We start from the raw sequence: 17,865 nt of genomic DNA, 5'->3' as shown, positions 1-17,865 counted from the left end.
TGTGTTTTTGAACATATTGTGCAAACTTTAACTGTGTTCTTCTTAACAGACACATGCAGATGAAAAGTCTTCTTGGTGAAAGAATGTTTCATGAAAATGTAAGAGATGGTGTCCAGCCATGTAGGTTGTGATTTCTTTACCAAAAGTGGCCAGAAAAAATGCATTTCTAGTGATATTTTAGTCTTTCTAAATTAACTGGTAACTGTAAATGTGCAAGATGTTTAGTTCAGTGAAGAAATGATTAAAAAAACTAGTGAAACCCCGGGGTTGTACTGTCTTTGGTAACTCTTCTGTGTTTCCCCTCAGGTGCTTGTTTGTGTTTCATTCTTGCAAGAATTAAACAAAAGTGACCCAATGTTTTGCATCTTTCGTTGTTTTACTGGGATAAACTGTTGTCTCAGTGTTTCTTTGTTAAAAGACTCAAATGTGAAACAGCTTCCCAGACAAAAAAAACATTTTGGTCATACATCTGAGCTACAGCTCTTGTTTCCTCTAAATATTTCACATTTACATCTTAAGTGAGTTGTTTAAAAGGTTAGTGTACAAATCCGCTGGGGATGCTCTGATATCACTCTTTTTTCAGACCAAGTACAAGTACTTACATTTGAGTACTCACGGTTATTAAAGTGTCATTTGTGAACAATTTGTTCAAAACGAATGAACTGTTCAAATCAACTCACTAAGGCAAACGAACTGAACTGAATCACTTTCTGAAAAGAGTCGTTCATTTCTCAACTTCAGTTGTGTTCTTCTACTTTCTGTTTTGTGTCTTTTCGTAGACCATAAGAGTCACCCACCTCTGCTCTTCCTTTACTTTTCATGTCAGTGAACCAACAAACGCAGTCAGGTGGGAGCCCTGTGTTCCTCAAACCTGCCCCACAGCTCCCTCACATGTCTCCAAAATTGAGGATGGAGCAAATATTTTATTAAACATATAGGTGTTGCAAAAATGTATGTGCTTTTTAAAGCTGCTGTCAGTTTTGAAAACAGCTTATAGATGCATCTTGATTTTACTCAGCTGACCGTCTTTATATCCACTAAAGATGATCAGTCATTATGTCTGTGTTTGTGTGTGTGTGACTGAGGCTGATGACTCGCAGTTCAAGTTAAGTCAGTCAGTCATTCACTGCACGTACTGAACAGGAGCTCCACCTCTGAGTCTCTCTGTCTGTCAGTCAGACAGATTTGTGAACTGAATGTAGTTAATGGAATGGTTGGAGAAAGTATGTGTGGTTCTAGCTCTATTTTTATTTTTATTTTTTACAAATTTTACAAACTGCAACTTATCACACTAAATACTCAACTCATTGGATTATTAATCTCCACCAGCTGTTCTGTACGATGAAGAGCAGAACTACATTTTCAGCTCATTAAATTCTGATTCACAGGCTGGGCTACTGAGAAGTACGAAACGATTTGGTGAATTAATCTTTTGAGTGAATCACTTCTGATTCAGTACACTGAAAAAAAGTGCTTTTCCCATCACTAATTGATAAAAAGTCAAACACTTGAAATGATGGCATATCTTAGTACTGTCTGGTGTCAGTACGGAGCTGAGAGGTATTTGTGTGGCATTTGGGTCAGAGTAGGAAACCAATCTTTGTTCACCCAGAAGTACTGTCAAAGTTTGTCTTCAAGGGAAGTTGTCTTCTCTCTTGAATGGTAACCCTTCAAACACACAGTTCAGATAGCTTGGCCTCTGCCTCGCGTAGCTTTCTTGCAGGTGTGTCCCCCAGCTCATCCTGCTCGTCAACCTTTAGAGCCAGCCCAGTCCCTGATGCTGGAGTCGGTATTGGTGCATCCCTCGGCTACAAGTACTTAGAGAGAAGCCATTGTTAGGGGCTATCAATAGGACAGGAAGACTTTGATCATGCCTAGGAAACACCCAGCCTTACAAAGCTACTAAAGAGGAAAGCATTTCAGTCTTTGAAAACAGCAGACTAACACAAAACAGCAGCTTGTAAAATAAGCTTTGGCTAGCTTCACGCTGCTGTTGTTTGTTGTGCATTCAAAGGGATGGATACTCTGGAGGCTTATGATGTTCACAGAGGAGGATGTGTTTGTGTGTGCAGGCTGTGAGTGTCTGTGTGTGTGTTTGCATTCAGTGAACCTGTGAACCTTCCGGTGCAGCCCGGACTTACATCCCACTGGACCTTACCCAACCAGAGTGGTCACGTTTGGGCTTGCTCTTGTGCGCGTGTCTGTGCGCTTGAGGGTCGCAGGAGTTGGTGGGGTTTTTATTGACATGATCAACAAGTGGCTGGGTTACTGATTACAGGTGATGTTGTAGTTTGTTTGTGATAAGATTACTGCTTTGAGCACAAAGTCCTGCTGGGTACAAGCCTGCAGCTACAACACCACATCCTCCCATCCCTCACAGAAACGCTGCTGCCTCTCAGGTAAATACTTTGACTTTTTGTCCCTTTTTTTGTATTTATGCACAATATTTCTCCTTAAAGTTGTAAGTAAAAATTATTGAAACTTTTTATGAATGCATTAATTTAAATGCCTTGCCTAGTATTTGTATTTTAGTAAAATAAATAAATAAATAAATAAATAAAAACAGCAAATTGCTAAAAATTTTCCACAATTTGATTAAGTTTGGACAATTTTGCGATTTAGACATCACTGATGATTTTTTTTTTGTTTAAAACTTTGATTTAATTTTCTGACTTATAAGACAGGAGTTTGTTTGTTACTTATTTTATTTTATTTTATTTTTATTTTATTTTTATTTTATTTCACTTTATTTTATTTTATTGATATTTAAAAGATTTTTTTTTTAAATATATCATTATATTTATTTTTGCACGGTAATAATGCTCTATCGCTTTTGGTGTGTTTCTACAGGTGTTGGAGTGCTGTGTGTCTGCTTCCTTGCATCTGTTAATCACACAGCAGCACCATGAGTGTGGAAGCCAAAAAAACACGTGAGGCTTGCTGCTCCAAGCTCAAGGTAGATGAAATGCAACCTTTACTTACTTCACAAAAAGTTACACACCTAATATTTTTTCTCCTTACAATTTAAGTCTATAGTTTGGATTTGAAACGGACAAGTCAAGCTTGTTCAGCAAACTGGTTATAAATCCTTATCTCCTTGTATTTGTCTTTTCTCTGTCAGAATTATCAACAAATGCTCTACCTGGTCAAGTAGTAGATGTCAAAGTTTTAACACAAAAAGCCTAATTTTCTACTTAACAGATCAGACTTTGAGACTTTGACACCAGGAGATGTTTTTACTATTGGTCTAGAAATGAGAGCAGAGCTGTTTATGGGGGTCAAGGAGAGTTAAAATGCAGGTTAACCACCATTGAGAGAGATAACATTAAGAGCCCGTCAGGTGGGTTTTAAGTGCCTGATAAAAACAAAAGCTGTGGGATTGTTGTAGTGACCTGACCTGTATTTGGACCATGTAGCACATATTGTTGCTTGTCTTTTCAAAAATTGGTATTTATGTAACTTGGTCTTGTTATCTTCATAATCCTGTGTTGACACAGCTTTTTTAGACAACTGGACTTGTAGCTTAGCTTCAGTTGTCTAAACTTCAACTAATTTCCAATATCTCCTTTTAATCTTTTACTAACTTTGTGTCTGTGAAAGTGTGTCACCAGACAGCCTGGGATTTAAATTCAGGATTTTCAGATACATTGTTCAATTCAATCTCCAGAACTTAAACAGCATGTTCAATTAACATCTCTATATTAGGGTTGTCCCGATACTAAAATTTTCAACTCGATACCGATGCTCAGGAAAATATTCGATTCTCAACACTATTTTCGATACCACAAGGATGAAAAAGAAAGAACCTAATATTTAAAAGAAACATTTTTATTAACAAAAAAATGCAAATATAACCTCTGTTGCAACATGTAACAATTAACAGTACCACACACACACAACAAACAGTTGTGTAAAAAGAAAGTTTCAGGCCTGAGGTAGTGCAAAAAATAAATAAAATAAAGACATTTTTACAAAATTTTGCCTGATTCATGCACTGTCCACTAAAAACAGCCCTGAGACCCACTTATGGGCCTCCGGCCACAGGTTGAGAACCACTGCACTAGTAGATTGTATTTGAAGCTTGATCCTTAAAAGATTGCTCACATCATGAACAATGTGTGACCCAGGGAACCTCGGGATGAATTTATCATTTAGAAAACAGTGAGTGAGTGAAAACAGCAGCTCAGATGGACTGATGAACAATGCTGCATTTTGATTCATCAAAAGGTTGACTCGTCTTTTTTGAGTCTCTGTGTGCATTTAAAATGTGCTCATGAGCTATCAAGACAGTTTAAAATATAAAATCACACATAGTGACTGAAAATCTCTCACTGTCTGCTGGGATGCGTGTCTATCTGCGCCTTTACGCACGCCGGCACAAAGAGGAGCGCGCGTGCACGGAAAGTGAAAGTTTAAGTTACACAACCATCCTATAATTAAGTTTTATAGTAGTTATATTGTATTTCTTGGGGGTTTCTAGTGGATATAGGGTGCATACCTGCTTGTCTTGTATATTACACAACACGACCTCTGCGTCCTCTGTGCTCCTGTGCCTCTGACTTGCGCGTGAGAAATCGGAGGTGTGGCATGAGTGCGGGTGAAACCATCCAAATGTGTGAGGCTCACGGCGAATGCGTGACAGTTGGCAGCCCTGTTTATAATCATTAACGTGACGTCAGCCTTTAATCGCTCGTTGTGGCTAATGGCTAACAATTATCTGTGTCCTTCGGTTTTCCAAGCTCGTTAGCCTCGAAGGCAAAATACCTCCAAACAACACTTTTACCTTTTTCATTTTTGACCAAAACAGCTTGATTTGGCCCGCCTGCACAAGCTCTAGCCATGCTGTTTTGTTATTGAGTGCGTCACGGGGAGGGGAGGGTGCCTGCTCTCGTGTGTGTGTGTGAGGAGACAGAGAGAGAGGGACGCAGCGTCAGCGGCTCGGCATCGGGGGTGAGGGGTAGTATCGATACTTTTGAAAGTGAGTATTGTTTCCGGATACAACATTTTAGTATCGATACTTTTGACCAGGGGCGTCACTAGGATTTAGGGACAGGGGGGGCTTCAGCCCCAGGAGATGCAAATGATCAAATGTGTAACAAACGAAACACAACACATAGAGTTAATAACTGCTCAACATAGAGACTAACGCCATGACTTTTGCAGACAACACAATAATAGTTTTGTATTTTGAAGTCAGATTGATAAAATTTTGGCACATTAGTGACTAGAAAAGATTTAGAATAGAATGTAAGGTTCTTTTATTAGTCTAAAAAATCTCTTAAATGTCTTGCTCCTTTATATTTATCAGATATGCTTTTATCATTTGAGCCAAGTAGGGCTCTCAGGTCATCAGGTAGTTGACTTTAATGGTACCTGAAGTTAGAACTAAAACACTTGGGGAAGCCTCTTTCTATTATTATGTCCCCCATCTGTGGAACAGCCTACCTAAAGACCTGAGGGTAGCTCCTACTGTTCATATTTTTAAAAATAAACTGGGGCCACCAGGGCTGGAGTCAATTGTTAACTACCATCAGTGATAAATACTTATTTTTTGGAAAAACTTCCTCATATCCATTCTTCATTGATGGCTTGAATAAAGACTTCTTGTGTCTTGCTTTACTCCTGAGTCCATGACAAGAAGATAGCCTCCATCCTTTTGACTGTCCGTCCAGTAACAAGGAAGAAGAGACGGATAAAGCCTGCCCACCGCTCCTAGCTTAGCTCAAACGCTGGGAGTCTATATGAAAGTTTAGCCTGTCTCTGCCTCATCAGATAAACTCTTCAGCCCTCCAAACGGTCTTGTGTGCCCTTTGTGAGTCGTTTTTACCTCATTAGTTAAGCTAGCTTCTACTATCAAAGTATTATCTCCTTCCACTACTAAAAAGAGGTTTTGTTTCGTAACTTCAGTTGTACTAGTACCGGGATGGTTTTCGCGAGAGATGGGACGTTCTGAAACGAGTCGACTCTTTTGAACAGCACTTTTCAGTGAACAAAAATAACTGATTCGCTGCTCTGTGTCAGCCCTTTGTTTGCAGGCCATTACTGAATACAAATTGCCTGCACGTTTTAGAACGAACAGCTCACTCACGACTGTCAATTGGTTCATACCGTTCATTTGAAAAAGCTTCACAAAAAGACTCGACTCGTTCGCTATTTCACATCTCCCGCGAAAACCATAGAGGGTGAGAGTAGTATGTTGAAATCACCTCAAATCATTTAGGGGGGCTTGATGATACTTTAGGGGGGCTTCAGCCCCTCAAATTAGGCCTAACGACGCCACTGCTTTTGACAACCCTACTCTATATGTGTGCTTTCTAATTATGTCAAATATCAAATTGTTATATTTTAAGTATATTATTTTTCTGTCAACCACAAGCATTGTGTTGACTGAATAAAAGATTAAATATTTTTTTTAAAATAAAGTATGGAAGGACAATCCATTTCGTATAAGCTCTGCATGAATAGCTTTAAAATCTTTTGTATTGACCCTTGATCAACAAATCTTCACGATCATGGCTGGAATCTCAAAGATCAGACCTTTCACGAGGAAGTCATCAAGAAGATATTAATATGTAACAATGTTGCAGTCCACCTACTACTGACAACCATTCACACTTTACCTGTATCTAATCCAGTCAATGATGAATTACACGTTGTTATTTTGGAGGTTTTTATGAACATCTTGTTTTGTTGTTTTTCAGCTCTTCCTGGCCTCTATGGCCTTTGTATACTTTGCCAAAGCCTTCTGTGGAGCCTATATGAAGAGCTCCATCACCCAGATCGAGAGGCGCTTCGATATCCCAAGCTCCCTAATTGGGGTAATAGATGGCAGCTTTGAAATGGGTATGTGCAAATTTTTTGTTTACTTTTCAAGATCTTATGTTGCAAAGTTCAATGGACTTTATTAATAATTTCTCTTTGAAAGAGTTTAAAATGTTGGGAAAAGGACGATGGGTTTATTGCATAGTGACAGACAAATCTGCAATCTGAAAGATAAAAAAAATGCTTGTCTCTCTCTTTCCAAAGTAGATGAAAGGGTTGATATACTCTTACCATCAACAGTATAATGTATGCCATCGTCTAGTGATGTCATCAGTCTGTTTCTCAAGCGGAGTTCTGAAGCAAGTCATTGGCAGGGGCCATGTTTGAAATGAGGCGGGCTTTGAGCCTCCTCACCAACAGTTTCTACACTGCCTTATATTTTTAGACCCGAGGTTGCTGCTTGGCTCTTACACATGTTTACTAAATTACAAAATATATTCATGAAACTCATCATGTTAGCACACACTTCTACTATCCAGTGTTGTTCTATCTAAAGAAAATAGTCTAATTAACTGTAAATAGGGTCAATTGTTTCAAGATCAATTAGAAGTCTTATAAAAGTGCTGGTTAACGACAGCCAGTTAAGATAACTGTCTCTACTTGTGTCCAATACTAGTGATGAGCTATGCTAACAGAGAAAGATTTTTGTTTTTTTCCTGAGAAAAGTGGTATCACATTAATTATTGATCTTAATGTGGTTATGTTTTCATAAATATTTCCCCTCAGGCTGTTCATAATTGCTGCATCACTCAATTATTTTCATGTCTGTGTCTTCTTGTAGGGAACTTGCTGGTTATAGCCTTTGTGAGCTACTTTGGTGCAAAGCTCCATCGTCCCCGGCTGATTGGGATTGGTTGTTTGATCATGGCTGTTGGATCCTATCTCATCGCTCTGCCTCACTTCTTCCAGGGAGAGTTAGTACACAACTTCCTTTATTTTCATAATACTCAAGTGTTGTTATAAATATTGGCCTTGTCAGGTCATCCTGCAGTAGAGTGGTTAGTGGAAGCACAGGTGCTATGAATGGAGAGAACTGAGATACAAGAATAGGGAAAATCAAAACCTCTGTGTCTTTGTTTGACAACAAAAAAAAGGAGTTAAATCAAGTTTACAGAAATATCAGCAGTGAAACCTACTTCATTGATTTTTACATGGTGGGAAACACTTGTGCTTGTGACTTGTGAGCTGGCCACTCCAGGACCTGGATGCTGTGCCGCTGCAGCCACGTTGTCATGGCCATCTGTGGCAAAGGGCATTATATTGTTGTGACATCCAAATGTGACCTCGATGAGACAGTGCACGTGTAGAAGAGAGCATGTGAGTTTGGAGATTGGCAGAGTTCAGTGCGATGTCCAATGGCACTCATGCTTTCCCAAAACATGATACTGTCTCCACTGGGGGTGCACCAATCACAATGGTCTGGCCGATCTCTGATCACTGATCTTCAAAAAGCCTGACCTGCCGATACCAATTTTTTATTTTTTTATTTTTTTTATAACTAACAGCATATACCTTCAATGTCCCAGTCTTCTTTCATTTAAAATCATTGAACAATACCTGTGAAACAATAAAATCTTTAGGTCTCAGAGCAAAAAGCAACAATGGCTGGCTGTCAGACCTTCCCGGAGGTATATAGGATCAGTTTCATATGTAAGGATGGGCCAATCATTGATCAACGATCCCCCACAGATCAATCAGCCATCTGATTGATCTCCACTGTGCTTGACAGTAGGAACTGTATATGCTGGAGATAATGCTTTGCCTGGCTTTCTGCGTACCCTCCATTTAGCAGGAGGAAGATAAAGCAGGAAACTGGACTCATCTGACCATCCTCCTCCAGTTCCTGCCTGTACAATTCTCGTGTGCCCAACGATGCGAGGCTACCCTCTGTCTCTCATTGATCAAGGTCCTGTTGACAGCCTTGATCTAAAGGTCGGCCACGCACAGCGCAGGTGGAACACTGGAAAAGCTCCTGTGATGTCATTTGGTGGTTTTCCCTGTGGATCAGGATGTGGTCACTTCCCAGGATGCCCAGATCTTGATTTGTCTTCCAAGCTGTTGGTTGGTCTGTATTTCTGCAGAGTGTTTCCCACTGCTGAGGGACTGCATCTGCCACTCCCTGGCCATCTGGCAGCAGCAGTTCACTCACTGTTTTTGTCTTCGAAGAACTTTCAAATGTGCTGGCTTACATAGACACGAAACACAACAACAAAAAAATGTGTTTTGTGTGAAAATTTTGACCCAGGTTCCTGCTTCAAGGGTGGTTGTGGGATTAGGAAAATCATCAATTCATCAAATCTTAGAGGTGTCTACCATCATTTTTTTAATCGTTTATCTTTGTGTGACATTCCTTTATATTTTTTCAGGTATAAATATGAGACCAGCATGACTCACAACACTGCTACCAACAGCACTGAGACCGTACTGCCCTGTCTGGCAAATCACACCATGACTGATGAAGATGACATCCCTGATTTGGAGGCTAAGACAGGTATACTGCATGCTCACTGACAGCAGAACACCTCGGATCTTACTGGAGGTTGAAGTCTGGGACCTTTTGGTATTTTGATCCAAGCTCCAGAGAGTTTTCAGAATCACTGTTTTAACAGTTTCAGTCTATGTCATAAGTCTTGTCTTTCTTCCCCAGCTTGTGAAAAGGCTGCTGGTTCATCCATGTGGATCTATGTATTCCTTGGTAACATGCTGCGTGGAATTGGAGAGACTCCCATCATGCCTCTGGGTGTTTCCTACTTGGATGACTTCTCCAGAGAAGAGAACACTCCTTTCTATTTGGGTTGGTAACATTTTACCATGTCTCAACCTTGCTCTAAATAACTTGAATTGAGAATGTTTAACCTTGTGTCCACTATTTTTCTCTATTTGCTAGCCTGCATTCATACAGTGGGAATCTTGGGACCTATGTTTGGATTCATGCTTGGATCTTACCTCGCCAAGATCTACGTGGACATTGGATCTGTGGATTTAGGTAGACTATGGTTCAGAAAAGTTGCATTATATGTGCTTAACATGATCGCAATGCATTGACCAATTAGACAAAGATTGAATGGTTAGCTTTGTACAGACGTAGGAAGTGCCTTTTGTTCAAATCTGGCATCAAACCTCTAATCCATCGTTGCACAAGAGAATGACAAATCCTACAGGGATGAAATGAACTCTCAACATTTTATCATGCTTAGCAGGACTGGTTCACTATTTACTCTGTGGATTAGAGCTTTTAACAGCCCATAAACATGAGGGCTGACTTCTCATTACCTCTGGGTAATGTGTAAGTAGTTATCACAAAAGGGTTAAAGGTTACCAATGGAAGTCTGACAAACTCCTCCATATCTGTCTTTTTTCTTGTCCTCCTCTACCAGACACCATCACCATCAACTATAAGGACTCCCGCTGGGTGGGAGCCTGGTGGCTAGGCTTTATAGTGACTGGCACTGTTGTCCTACTGTCCGGTATCCCATTCTGGTTCCTTCCTAAGTCTTTGCCTAAGCAAGGAGAGGAGCAGAGTAAAAACAAAGGTACAGAGCTCACGGCAGCACCAGAGCAGGAAAACTTCCTACCAGATGAAAACCAGGATCATGAGAAGGAAAAGCCAGTTACATTCCAGGAGCTGGCCAAAGGTACCATACAAGCCTACAAAGTACTAGTGCTTTTGAGTGATGCCACTCATACCCCCTGCCTGAAGTTATGTTTGTGACGTTTATCACGTTTTGATCTGTGTTTTGTGTTGTCATTTAATGGTTTCATGGTGTACTGTTGCAACAGCCACCTTGTAATAATCGAACATCCAGACAATTATAAATCTACAGGCTTCTGAGAATAAGACGAGTCGTGACACTGTTCAAACAGTTTTGGAGCCTTATGGGCTTAATTAATAACAAGATAGTTAACAGAGGCCAGACCTGTGACTCTGATAACTGGACTGACCACAGAGAACTGACCACAATAAATCAGGTCAGGTACATGTGGAAATGGTTAATCAGACTAAGGCCTGGTCATATACCTCACCGTAGTAGACACACCAATCATTTATGAGTTTAATATTTAATTCCCTCTGGATTTTTTTCTTTATCAAATTATATATTTTCTGTTAAATCCATTCAATTCAGAAATCAGACATTAGCTGAAGAGGCTATGCCATATTCATGCTGTATAAATAATGTTCTTTTGAATACTTGCTTTGCTCAAATGACGATAGATATCATAGAAAGGAAAGAGAAATATGACCTTATTGATCTCAAGAGTGAAGTATGGTTGTTACAACATCAAAGGCATGGTAGTGAGATGCACAATAAGAAAAAAAGTGGAAAAATAGAAATTAAATAAGATTAAACAAAATCAAGTAAAACTCAAAATGCTAAATAAAAGTTAACAACTTTTCTTGACAATATCGTTTAAAATGATCAGGTATTTGGTCAAATTCTGCAATTTAGAGTGCACTTTTTCATATATTTGTCTCAGTGTAATAAGGAGAATATATTCATCTTTATAATGATGAAAATTTTTTGCTATTTTTGTCTTTTTGTTTTTGTTTGGCACCAGATTTTATACCCTCCCTGAAAAGACTTTTCAAGAACAGCATCTACTCCATGATGATTCTTACCTACCTGGTGGCTGTTAACGGCTTCATTGGAATGATCACCTTCAAGCCAAAATTCCTGGAGCAGATCTATGGCCAATCCGCCTCAAAGGCCATTTTCCTGATAGGTACGAAGCACGAGGGGAAACCCATTCATTCTACATTCACTGCACTCTGTTGCCAACTCTAACAATGATGTTATTTAAGGGAAGTGTGATCGCAAGAGATAAAGTTGACTTGAAGTGAAAGCACTAAGTAGACCACTGTGGACTCTCCTATTGTGTTTGCCTGGAAAGGGGGCCCCTTGGCTATGATTAACTTTATGGCAGTTTACCAACATCACTTTGTAATTGTTGTAGTATGGATATTTGAAATCATTGTTCTGCAACCGACTACTTTAATCAAGTTTGTTGTTAGAACATCTTCACATGCAACAGTTCTAATGCAAAACAAACATGTTTGATAAGCTTAACAGTCTCGTAACACAGCTCTCAAGCACAGTGGGGAAAGAGTAAGGTCACAGTTTGATTGTTGGGTAACAGTGAAGTTGAAAAAGTTCAGGTGGTTGTTTACAGAGTATACATAGCTTAAAGAAACTGTGTGGAGTTTATTTTAGTGATCTTGAAAAAGCCTAATGTGTCAAAATATGCCAGATTGTAATCCAAAACCTAAAATGAGATTATCAGCACCAAAATAGCTTAGTTATAAGTGCTGTTTCTCAGCCTCCTTCCTGGGTCAGACAGGACCATATTAATTTACAACATGTCAAGGGATGGGTACCTTTCACATTTGAAATGAAGTGGTACTGATACCTGGTACCTGGCAATCGGTACCAGTACTCAAATACTCAAATACACTCACTCAACTATCAATTTATTTAAGAATAAAATGTGTTTTTTTTTTAATCTAGCACATTTATTCTTCAGTATATAATCTTACAATGCTGTGTTCATGTTCAGCATGGAAAATCACCTACTCTTCCTCTCCCTCACTGTCACAAGGATGCATTTAAGTACGTAAACATGGTACCTTTTGATTTTATGTGAATTGGTACCCGGTACTTTTGACAGATTTCGGTCGGTACCTATAAAAGTACCTGACTCAGTACCCAGCCCTAGGCATGTCAGAGTACCTTTGACAACACCACATCAGCTGATGAAGTTTAGTAGTGAGAAGAGAGATCTGTTTTTCTCTGCTGAAAAGGATTTCCTGAATTAATGGACACTGGAGCTGGAATGTCACAGAGAAAAAGAAAACATGTCTCAGAGCAGACTGGACTGCCAGCTACGCTAAAGGCTAAAGTCTGCTTGTTGTCACATTTCAAACAACAGCGCCATGTAATTGTTGATAAATACGTTACCTTGGCCCATTGTATCCAGTAAAAAGTTTTCTTGAACAAAAAAAAAGTACTGTCAAAAAGAAGATCCTATCACCACCCATTTTTCAAAACAAACACACACCATGCTAGGAGTCATATCATGACAGTGAGTGCGCTATTTCCGGCCAATGGTGTCTCTGCAATCAACTTTAAAGGAAAAGTCCTCACAGGCCCTGTAATGTATAAAATTCTCATTTTGCAACCTATTTATATAAAAAAAGCACGGATAGATAGATAGATAGATAGATAGATAGATAGATAGATAGATAGATAGATAGATAGATAGATAGATAGATAGATGGATGGATGGATGGATGGATGGATGGATGGATGGATAGATAGATAGATAGATAGATAGATAGATAGATAGATAGATAGATAGATAGATAGATAGATAGATAGATAGATAGATAGATAGATAGATAGATAGATAGATAGATAGATAGATAGATAGATAGATAGATAGATTCTTCAGCCAGTGTTTTGAATGATTTCATTGATCAACTTGTCAATCTTTCCAGGAATTCTGAATCTGCCAGCGGTAGCTCTGGGCATCATCACTGGAGGTTTTATTTTGAAGAGATTCAAGTTGGGTGTGATCGGAGCAGCCAGGGTGTCGATCACTGCCTCTCTCGGGTCCTTTTGTCTGCTCTTGGTTCAGCTCTTCATCTACTGTGACAATGCAGATGTTGGAGGTTTGACAGTTACATATCAGGGGTGAGTCAAACCAACCACTTCCATGCTTTGTCAAGTTTCCGCCTCTTTGTTATTTGTTTTGGTTGTTTGTCCTAATGAGTTTTTCCACTTTACCAGTGTGCGTGGCTCATGTGTGTTTGTTCATGTCTGTGCTCCAGGAATACTCACGTGTCCTATGACCCACGGACTCTGTTGTCAGAGTGCAACATGGGCTGCTCGTGCTCCCTGAAGCACTGGGACCCAGTGTGTGCTTATAATGGCATGACATATGCGTCACCCTGCCTGGCTGGCTGCCAGATGTCCAGCGGTACTGGCAAGGAAATGGTAGGGCAGCAACTCCTCTTTCTTAATAGTGCTTTAATAACTCCTGAGAGCCTTAAAGGTGTGGTCAATTTTAAAAGTGCCCATTTGGAAGCTTGATTTGGGAACAAATTCCTTTGAAAGCATCAAACCTGAGACCAAAATAAAAGCATTTCAATCTCTGTCTCCTGCTGTTTTCAGGTGTTTCATAATTGCACCTGTGTTGGGGAAATGATGACTCCTGGCATGAACATGTCAGTCGTTCTGGGCCAGTGCCCGAGGAAGAGCAGCTGTGAGGACATTTTCAAGATCTACATGTTTTTGTCAGTGGTGGGATCCTTTATTTCAGCCTGCGGGGGAACACCAGGATACATTGTGCTGCTCAGGTACATCAGAGCTTCTACAGCTAGTTTCTTTTACACTACAGTAAGGACTCCTCTAGTAATGCAGATAATGTTTGTGCATCTTCCAGGTCCATTCAACAAGACCTAAAGTCACTTGCCTTGGGAATGCAGACACTGATAGTAAGAACTCTGGGTGAGTATCAATGTCACAGAAGGGTCTTTTGGTTTATCATATAAAAGTAAAACTTTATTTAGAGTTTACTGTTAAAGACGTATTTACCTCACACAACAGAGTAAAGACTGAGAGCAGTTAAAGGTGAATTCAAACTTTTGGATGTGTGACTCTGTTCAGGTGGGATACCTCCTCCAATCTACTTTGGAGCGCTTATTGACCGAACCTGTTTGAAGTGGGGTACCAAGCAGTGTGGAGGCCGTGGAGCATGCAGACTCTATGATGCTAATGCATTTAGGTAAAGTAAACCTAAAGTCAAATGTGTCTGCTATTTCACTCCTTTGAATTTCCCAATGATCCTGTTTGAGCTGTGAACTGTGCACATGAAGGAATTTGAGCATCTTACTCTTCAAGATTTTTTTTAATCAAAACAAACGGGATCTTTTGGTGGAAATAAAATATCACAATTTTTTTTTCACACTAGTGTTTAAAAAAACCCATATGTTTCACTGGGAAAGCGCAATACCCCCTCTTTAAGAATGACTGAATGGGTAAACAGACATCTTTCTGCTTGAATTTTTGCTTAGTATCAAGTTTATGAATTAAATTTTATCAATGTATTTCACAGAAACTATATGATATTGAATTACTGTCAATATCATACTACACATCAGTCTCTTGAGGGCTTAAACTCTTTGGGAGATAGGCCGGCTAAAGGATTTCTACCCTGAGCTTCAGGAGAATCTGTCACCCTGTGGTGTTTAGAGGCTGACGAGAGGATAAAACTAAAGAATTCCAGAGAAGAGCTTAAAGCTGATGAGATCATGGAGCAGATGAAACTGTAAGACAGAGCAATGACGGGAATACTGGTCACAGAGAGTCTTATAAAAACAGCTGAGATGTGATGGGAAAACAATGACCTGGCGATGTGCACTTCTGATGACTGCACAAGACAGGATACTGTCCTCCTGACTAAACTTTTGCCAAGGCTTTGTTTCTCATTTTTTTCTTATTTATTCAACTTGTGAAAAAATCCAAAGTGTTAACACTAAAAATTGTGGGTTTTGTTGAGGAACATGTGTGGAGCTGTTCTACAACTGTACCCTCAGTATCCTTTAAATAGTGTTTGAGCTTGGAGACTTAGAAAGTAGAGAAACGAAGAGTATGTGCTGGATTTCTACACCCAAAACATTCACAAATGTTGTGTTATTTGTGGTTTATAAATGAAAACTGTAGCAGTAGGTTAGCATCTAAACCTGAGCCTGACACTATATGTCCTCTACACTTACAGAATTACATTCATGGGCCTGATTACTGGACTCTACTTCCTGGCTAACACACTCTGGGGAGTCCTGTACTTCAAACTCGTCAAGAGACAGAAAAAGATCGCACTGCGGAATCAGGCCAAAGAAAATGGACATGATGGTAACAATACGAGTAATGGACACGCCAACATTAACATTGTCAAAAACAAAGAGGACATGAACAATGAGAGCACTATTTGAGGTGTTGACAGAAGACAACACTACTGCATTGGTCAAACATCAAATACAGCTATTCTCACTGCCAATAAGTACACTGCTACATCCACACTGGACCAAATGGGAAATGGTACAGTGTCAGCACTCTCTAATCTGTTAGCAGTAAACCTGTGTTTCACACAGACTGTGTTGAATAACATCAACTGAGTTTTTGGTTGTTGTTTGGTCCTGTTCAGTTCAAACAAGAATCAAATGTTCCAACGATATGCAACCCTCATCTGACAGGAGCATTAACCTGAGCAAACTTAAAGGTAATTTTTAGATTGTTGATACAACAGCCAAGAGATGGAAGTAAGAGATGTGATGCACAGCAGAGCAGAACATATTTCCTCACCATGATGCTCGCAACTGAGAAAAATATTTCAGTATTTTAGAGGTAGTTAACAAACATATCAGAAAACCTGAAAGTTGTGTCATCTGTGTGTACTTGAAGAGCTTTAGGTCATGCAATTATTGTACCGTCTCGTCCTGTGACTTCATACTCAGAGTGATTTATGTGTATACAGTTTATGAAATTCAACTTTGTACAGTGTTTTATAGTTTTAATAACTGTTTCAGACAAACCTTTAAACTTTCAGAGCAAATGAGCCAGCTGAAAAAACACAAAGATGACAAAAGAAAAAAGAATCAACAGTGTACATCTTAAAAAGATACAATGGTTTTGTCTAGAGTTGGCCTATTTATCATTATGGACCTGATTTCTCTGCAAACTTGGGTTCATTTGTGCTAAATGACAACTTGCTTTTCATTTGTCATGTGAATTAGACACTGGTATGCAATTTACTAGAGACCGATATAGATTTTTTGGGACGATACTGATGCTGATTGTTAGTAGGCAAGGAGGCCGATTACTGATATTTGAAGTCAATATTCATTTACAGTCAAAGTGAAAATATTGGTGTAAAACATTTGAACAATACAAACTCCAACACTTAACCACATCCATATGCCTTCAAACGTATATTTATTTAACAGCTCCCACGTTTAGCAGCATGTTTTTTAAAGTTAAATGAAAACTTAAAAAAAATAAATAGCCTAAGTTTTCTACAGCAAATAAAGTTTCCCAAAATTTCTATGTAACTGCAATAGAACAGAATTGAGTTTGTTGTGCCTTTTAAAGGGAAGTAATGCAGTTGAACTAATTTTCTGTTTGGTTTTACATGACTGATTTTAAATGTTTTGACCATCTAGGGATTCCATAGTGCAGAGAAGCATCAAAGAGCAGCTCTTGGATGTCTGCAGTTTAAAACATTTCTTAAAAAAACAACAACAACAACATATTCCTGTGGGTATTGATAAGAGGACGGATTTTTGTGTCTGTGAAAGTTAAAATAAGCTCATAGACAGTGAGATAGTCATGACGCGAATTGCGTTAGCCCATCAATGGGATTTTCCATTGACATTAGAATTATCGGCCTTGGGACTAATAAAAGGCCATTGCCGATATGCCCCAAAATGCCAAATATCGTCCCAGCCGATAATCAGTGTATCCCTACAATTTACTGTATGAATCTCAAAATTTGGAACTACTCCTTTAAAAAAACATTAAGCACTGAAAAATTAGATCAGGTCAACCTGAGCAGCAAAGAGAACATTGGAGCTTGAGACGAGTAACTGAACAGGTTGTTTAACCTTTATTCTGAGTGTTAAAGCTTGAACCGCAGTCCGACATGTGGACACCTCGCCTGTTATGTCACATCATTTTACACAAACCTTATTGATTTTTCACATTTACGTAATCCTCAAACTCACTGTTTGTCTTTCAAAGTTCCCTGTAGTTAGGAGAGTGAGTTCAAAGAAAAGGGGATGTTACTCAACTTGACTGTTTTGCAGTTTTGAATCAAATGTTTTACTGTTTTTATATAATTACTGTTAATAGTGATGGTTTGAATTGGTTTGAGTTCAACATGTTTGTGCTTGTATATTAGCCTCTTTTTTATTATCATCATCACTGCCAATTCTCTTCTTCTTTTTTTAACTGTTTTGTTGATTGTCCCTGAAGCATATCCTGAACCATT

At 39.1% G+C, this 17,865-nt stretch overlaps 1 protein-coding gene across 1 annotated transcript; it reads left to right on the top strand.

Annotated features, from left to right (window-relative positions):
• The first annotated feature begins 2,179 nt into the window (after window positions 1-2,179).
• On the top strand, window positions 2,180-17,865 carry slco1d1 (solute carrier organic anion transporter family, member 1D1). The gene is made up of 15 exons (XM_074698558.1): window positions 2,180-2,399; window positions 2,851-2,956; window positions 6,702-6,843; window positions 7,604-7,736; window positions 9,189-9,313; window positions 9,470-9,616; window positions 9,710-9,808; window positions 10,200-10,457; window positions 11,380-11,544; window positions 13,316-13,511; window positions 13,649-13,814; window positions 13,992-14,176; window positions 14,263-14,327; window positions 14,487-14,604; window positions 15,598-17,865. The coding sequence occupies exons 2-15, from the start codon at window positions 2,906-2,908 to the stop codon at window positions 15,809-15,811; spliced, it is 2,064 nt and encodes a 687-aa protein (XP_074554659.1). The 5' UTR covers window positions 2,180-2,399; window positions 2,851-2,905; the 3' UTR covers window positions 15,812-17,865.

This window comes from Halichoeres trimaculatus, unplaced genomic scaffold, assembly GCF_033239565.1.
Source record: "Halichoeres trimaculatus isolate MK-OKI-2021-1 unplaced genomic scaffold, fHalTri1.1 fHalTri1_scaffold_21, whole genome shotgun sequence".
Lineage (NCBI taxonomy): Eukaryota > Metazoa > Chordata > Actinopteri > Labriformes > Labridae > Halichoeres > Halichoeres trimaculatus.
This window is presented reverse-complemented; position numbering and strand designations above follow the sequence as displayed.